Here is a 6,941-nt window from a genome sequence, read left to right on the forward strand (position 1 = left end):
AAAATAATCATACATAATGCTTAAGTGATTTAGCCTTTCACCAAAGGATGGAAAAAGACACGAGGCTCCAAGAGTCAAAAGGTCAAAAGATATCAAAAGGTATAAAAAGTTATCAAAAAGATACAATAGTAGTCCATGAGCTCCCTTTTATACTTGAGCCCATGATCAAAGTCCTAGACCTAATCTAAAGTTGTTGCTTCATTACATAACTTCATCTTTGGAGACTGACATGCTTTCTATTTGGATGCTTATCATGAAGAGATCGCTTGATGGGATGCTTACATGGTATGTATGAAATTTTAGCACTTCTTATACTTATATGGGATTGGTTAGGTGGGATTTACAATAGGCATGTGTATATTCAGGGTTTTGGCTAATGGTGATTATAGTCATGCTTTACGGCTTCTACACGGATGTCGTTTTGGGATGTGGGCAAGAAATAACATTATTTTTAGTGGAGATCCTTGAAATATCTAGAAATATGAATGATTAAAAGTTAACAATTTATTATCACATCAATTTACATGCTTTAGAGTTCCTTCAAGAGTTCATCGTGTTGGTGTGCTTCCCTTGTGTAGACATAAGGTAATACATACATAACAACAATAGGATTAATGGGGCTAAGTATTACAAATAAAGATGGGATTGATGTGGCTTAATATGTGGATGCTAAGGTTGGCTTGTAATTTGTGGAAATAACAACCGAGAGTACTAGGTATTTTGAACAAGGGTTAAAGAGAGATTAGAAAAGTGAGGTGCTATGAGGATCATGAAGGGTTATGCATGCTTAGTACATTGATACATGTAAAGCTATCATCATGTGTTGCCAACATGCCTCTTGGACGTCCAGCACTCTGATTCACGACACGTGTATTCAAGGTCAACTAGCATACATACAATATGCCATCAGCCAAGCTTAGCTTATTCAGTGCCTTGTATCTTGTAGTAGTTTTTACCTCGATGATGATGTAGTTTGCCTTCACGGGCCACTAACGTGAACGAACCATCTGGACGTTTCCAAACAGCGTTTCTTCCGCTTGTTGGAGCCGCATTTTAGAATCAATTAAACTCACGATAGCTTTGCCATCTTGCATCATAAAATTGTTAAAAAAACGTGTGAATCACATGTGCTACATGCTTTGAAAAGGGGCATTGTACATATATCTTGAAGGCTTGTCAAGTATTTGAGGAGCATCAAACTATGAAAAAATATGTACGCTCTCCAATGTTACCCACTGAGTTCATGTGCAAAGTGCATGTACCTTCTCCAATGCTCTACCCACTGAGTTGATGTGCAGAGTGCATATACTTTGGTTAGTATATCAAAACCTATGAGATTTTTACTCCTACATCCAAGTTGGTCACAAAATGATCCAAGATTGAAAAAGGATGCTGCCAAGTACTTTCGACAGCAGACGTACAGGCCAGCCTCTTCAATCACCATACTTAGAAGTTATGTGCACAAGACTAGCTAGCAAGGCCGTCATCACGTGACCTGCATGATTCCTAATTCCTACATATTCACAAAGAAGTTTGCAGGGGATTAGCTATTTTTCAAGTTTTCCTTAGCACACAAATCACCAAGAAGGGGTTGGGAGCGACTTTAAGCTTGAGATTTTCTTTTTCTGACTGCAGATCCTCTTCGAGAGCTATCTCGATCATTCTGTGGCGGTGCTTGACCCTCCCTGGCGTTGCAGGGATGAAGTAGCCCTTGGAGTTATTTTTCCCACGTGGGATGTAGCTCAAGTAAGTCTTGGAAGCGGCACCGTGTCCTCGGGCTGTGAGAATTGGCTGCACCATGCCTTGCTGCTTCCACCTCCCACCTTCCTTTGTCATCCTGTCCCTCGTCATGTTTCCTCTCCTACTATACTTAGTGATGCAGCAAAAATACAAGGACCCCTGAACATCTCCTGTTATGCACATTGATCACAAGATGATCAGCGTTACTAAACGTTTGGAGGAGGTTTCAAAACTTGAATGGAACTATGAGAACACCCTGAACATCAATTGCATGCACATTTAGAAGATGATCAGCATCAAATGTTAGGTTTCAAAACTTAATGGAACTATGAGCTCTCTCTCTTCCTAGCATAGCCGTTCAACGCATGGGTACTTAATTGAGACAAAGATCCTAGATTCAAGTCCCATTCTGTGCCAATATTAATATGGATCATATGCTTGGCTGTGTGAGGTGGGATTTCTACCCGAAGGGACATGGTGCCTTGAGGGTATGCTAGCCCGCCCCGAATAGTTTGCCTCTATATGGGGACGAGGTGCAAGGCGGGGAGGGCAACCCCCGGGGCACCCGACACCCATAGAACTTCTCTCGCACCCGGGAAGGCCTAACGTACCTAGCCGGTGCATGAGTGCGTTCTTAAGGTGCCTACCAGCTTTGTCTCTCCTTGCACCTCCTCCTCCTCCTTGCATTTCCTCCCCATATAGAAGCAAACTATTCGGGGCGAGCTAGTATACCCTCAAGACACCATGTCCCTTTGGATAGAAATCCCACCTCACACATTTTTTCACTCAAAAATTACTCACACAAACCAAATGTCAATCAGTTGAGAAATCCTTACCCCAAGTGTAGTGCCAAGGGTGTCTCTGATACACATCTGCATTCACCACAATTTTGTCAAGATAATGCTCTTTGTTTTGCTTCTTGGCACGCAAAAATTCAACTAGCGCTTTCTCATGGATACTAGGTGTTTCATTGTCAGATGACTTGTTCAATCGTACATAGTTTGCACCTATCGAAAGTTCGTCCGTGGCATTCTCAGAATATTGTGCCTGGTTTAATGATTCACACCGTGGATCATTAGGAGCTTCCTCTTGTGACGAGAAGTTTGCATGATCAAATTCAGGCAGTTTTCTTGATACGGAACTCATGAACTCTAGCACATCTGGGGAGCTGAACTTGCTATTTTTTACGTGTGATGCCCCCCCCTGACTTGTCATCTCTTTGGGAAAAGCCGCTTGTAAAAGATCTGCAGTTGAGAGCTCAGGAGTTGCGGTGGAGGACCTGGGCACAAGCGGCCAACGAGTAAAGGGCATGGGGAGAGGAGATATATATTGGTCGAAGTATGTGTCGACGTCGACCTTGGAACTTGCAAAGGAAGCAGATGTGGAGACTAATTCTGAAGAAAGACAGCTAGCTGGTCGAGGAGGAGGGTTTCTACTACAACTATTACTAGAATCCAAACATAATCCTAGAGTACAATTAGATCTTTTGTCATGATCATGTCGACCATTAATGTATAGATCACCACCACTATTACCAGCAGCGCCGCCGCCGCCCGTACAGCTACTACTACTATACATCTTGTTAGGCATGCTCAATGTTGTGTGCATTAAGGCTTCTGACCAGTTCCGTTTTGCGGCACCACTCCCAGGCTGTTCCGTTCTCTGCAATACAAATGTTCAAACCAACTCTCTAATTATGTACATTAAAGGAACACTGAGCTACTATATAGTTAAACCAAACTGTCAAAAACATTAACGTTATTTGTAGAAAAGCTGATATAGTTTGCAACGGACGTCCAGCGCGACAAAAAGCTTTTGCTCAAGGTCCCCGCCCCCCCTCTCCCCCCCCCCCCCCCCCCCAAAAAAAAAAAACATACAATTCCTACTGATAATATTGAGAAATTTAAAGGTAAACTTTGTCAATTTTGAAACCTGCAAGTGTAGATTTTAATGGTATCAAATACACTCACAGCCTGGGCTCTGTTTTCTCATATATAGTCATGGACGTGTAACACTTTCAGTCTCTCTATTTGCAAAATTTAAAGTAGTATACGCCTATATTCCAAAATCTCACGGAAGCCCTCAAATTCTGAGTTTGCAAGTATAATGATGTGTAATGCCCCCAAACTCCCCCCTAAGTCAAGTGACACGTGCTGATCCGGGAAGAAATACACTTACCTTGACGAGCCAGTGCGGCATATTTCTCGCAGTATTTGAATGACTTTCAGTCGCACATATTTCGGCTTCGGGTCTGCAGCATGAAAATTTGGCTTCATAATCATTATTCGCTCTCACTACTCATCAGTATAAGGAGATCTCAAAACTTATAACACAAACTAATTGGTTGTATGCTGCATACATGCGCATCCCAAATTTTTGTGAAACTACCTACCTACTATATAACAAGCTGGTTCATAGAGGGTATGCATCATGTGATAGGGTTACGAACCGTTGCGATCGTGAGGAGACGCCTGCTTGCCGAGTAGTATCTTTTGATCTGGATCCACTCATACAAGCTGGGCCGATGTTGAGCTCCAGAGAGATTGCGCCTGCATCATCTGATAAACCTTGTGTAACTAGCTGAGTAGGAGCCGTGGGTTTTTCAACTGCTTGCAACGATTTTGGCTGGCATGGGAAGCAGCTAGAATATTGAAAAACGGTTGCTGAACTGCGCATCAGGCTTTGCACATAATCATCTGCACCAGCCCTAGTTGTCTGAACGAAGACGCTTCCATTTGGTGCAGAGCTAGGCCGACCTTTTTGGCAAGTACGAGTACTTGTGCTGAAGTGAAGCTTCCTGCCGAGAAGAAGCTCAGTTGCATCTACGACGTCGTGGTGATCGGCAGACGCTTCGTCCACCAGGTTGATAAGTTGAGAGAGTCTCTCCGCCACAGCTTGCACCTCTACTAGCTTGGCCTCGCCATCTATAATGCTCGTTAAGGCCAAGGCCATCTTGCCACTACCTTTACCTGCGCCAATACATTGGGTTTTGTCACCACCACAGCCTAGACTGGGTCCACCTAAATTTTGGCATACATTCTCATCTCTACCAGACGAAATTAATTTGGATGCTGAGCTTTCAGCTCCACTGGCCTTACCTGTGATCATCGACTGATCGCCAATATTGATCATGTGCCGGGAATCTGAGAGGTTTTGAGCTCTGGCCAAATATAGTTGAGACGCGCTAATTATAGGGAGCTGTGGAGGAGTGGAGGGACTCATCATCAAATCATTTTTAGCGCCGCTAGCTTCTTCCAATTCACGCACCAAAGTGCAATTGTTGGAGAGGTTCACTAATTCCCCCTCTGTTTTCGTCAGTGTCACATTCTGCAGAACCTCTACACAAGCCTTTTTAGGAATTGGCTGCTCGCAAGCTTCAAAGAAATTATTTAACTGAGGAAGTAAGAAGATTGAAGTTTGTGTGTTCATTTTGCAAGGGGGTGGTCCATGCAGTGAAGCTCCTCAAAATTGGCTGCTGCGCGTGAGGCTCTTATGCAAAGGAGGAGTGCAAACACACTCGTGGAGCTGCTGTGGGAGCGATTGAGGAGAAATAGATGAAGCAACACTTGTGAAGTTGCTATGGGAACACTTGAAGAGCTGCAAGGTAAACTTTGCAAACTCTAGGGAACAAGAAAAGAGGGAAAAGGGGGGTGGGGTTGCTGTCGTTGGCTGGAGCCTCGCAGGGATGCGCGTTCAATCGTCAGTTAGAATATCAAACACAGCCAAAAAGTAGAAAGCTTGTGCGTGAAGGATTTATGAATGTGCGGCTGTGTTCAATTTGGGGGGTCTTGGTAGAAGAAAGACGAAGAAGAAGCAGATAGTTAATAATCGCACCGGGGGGAGGGGGGCAGGGGCAGGCAAGGATTCTGTGGGGCGCAAAGGAAGGCAATTAAAGAGATGTCAACCGAAATTTGACCTTGGAATCGTGTGGCTATGGCAGTAGAATACTAGGAGTACTGAACGATGTGAGAGAAAGAGAGAAAGAGAGTGTGGTCCTTGTGTTTGTTGTCAATGTAGAGCGAGCTGGGCAGCCGGAGATCGTTGTAGTTGTAGCAGCTGTGAGTCATGCGTTGCTTTGGAGAGAACACCAACATGAAGGGTCGTCATCATCATCAGAGCGATTGTCCGAGGTCACATACACGATCATATCGTGTGTGTCCTCGGAGAAGCTACTGCGACCGCTTTGGTGGTCCTGCCCGAGCGTGAAAGGTCGTCGTAGTGCATTTTGCAGGTAGGTATAGCTGTTCTCTGTTGGAGGGCAATGGAGGCCGCTGCGACAAAGACGCTCCTTGAAACTTGAAAGGACGGGGAGGAGAGAGAGTCTAGAGAGAGACTCTTGAGTCTGAGAGCGAAGTGGGATCACGTCAATCGCAGAGTGCAGAGATTGGCGATCTGTGCGGATGTGGATGGGGCGGTTCATTGAATGAATAGGCCTAACCGAGAGAAGAGAGGCTATGGCGCCGTAACAGTGGTCTATTCTTTCTTGACTATGAAATCGTGCAGCCAGAAACAGAAGAGAGAGGAGAGAGGTGAGAACGGGCATACCAGGCGGTATGGTATACCAGCAGTCGAAGAAGATGCACCACCACCTACGCTTAATGGCGTGTGTGTATAAAGTAAAACCACCACTTTCCGTCATCGTCATCATTGACATGAATTGCTGCCCCCCGCGAATCGGTTGCTTCCTGCAGGCTGCAGCAACAGCAACCGCGGAGGACGTCGGAAGCGTGGTTGCGCACCATCACACGAGTGATTGGCAAGGTCAAGGACGGACGACATGGCATGCGCAGGACAATCCGGATGGGACATCGTGGTGACATGTTTTAGAAACGAAAAGCCCCAACCAACGAATAAAACTATTACCCGCTGTGCACTGCACTCCACTGATCTCTCGGCGGCCTCACTATCTGATAGCTAGCTAGACCACACTCACTTGCCTCCTCCTCCTCCTGTTACTCTACTACGACGTACTACGCACTAAACCTACCAGCTTTGGAACGAAACATCACTCTCTCGGCTGCCTGACTAGCTCTCACTTATAAGACCGCTCACTCAGTTGCCTCCTCCGCCTACTACTACGCACTAAACCTCTTGGAAGGAAAGAAAACACCTCACTGCACTTCACTTCACTTCATCAACTAGGCTCGCGACTGATGGTTGCAAACTTGCAATGTCTATCTAATCTACCAACCTTTGCTTAA

General features: G+C 45.1%; 1 protein-coding gene across 3 annotated transcripts; it reads right to left on the reverse strand.

Moving 5' to 3' along the window:
* Nucleotides 1-1,101: 1,101 nt before the first annotated feature.
* Nucleotides 1,102-6,220, reverse strand: LOC147611187 (uncharacterized). 3 transcript variants are annotated; one of them, XM_086785853.1, is made up of 5 exons: nucleotides 4,190-6,220; nucleotides 3,919-3,991; nucleotides 3,276-3,402; nucleotides 2,577-2,612; nucleotides 1,102-1,910 (listed from the first exon to the last, which is right to left on the reverse strand). In XM_086785853.1, exons 1-5 carry the CDS (start codon nucleotides 5,167-5,169, stop codon nucleotides 1,555-1,557), a joined length of 1,572 nt encoding a protein of 523 aa, XP_086641979.1. In that variant the 5' UTR covers nucleotides 5,170-6,220; the 3' UTR covers nucleotides 1,102-1,554. The 3 variants fall into 3 exon arrangements, with proteins under 3 accessions (XP_086641979.1, XP_086641978.1, XP_086641977.1); XM_086785852.1 differs by having other exon boundaries at nucleotides 2,577-3,402; nucleotides 4,190-4,709; nucleotides 4,839-6,208; XM_086785851.1 differs by having other exon boundaries at nucleotides 2,577-3,402; nucleotides 4,190-6,212.
* Between the last annotated feature and the right edge of the window lie 721 nt (nucleotides 6,221-6,941).

This window comes from Cibotium barometz, chromosome 48, assembly GCF_041138505.1.
Source record: "Cibotium barometz isolate CiBa-2024 chromosome 48, ASM4113850v1, whole genome shotgun sequence".
NCBI lineage: Eukaryota > Viridiplantae > Streptophyta > Polypodiopsida > Cyatheales > Cibotiaceae > Cibotium > Cibotium barometz.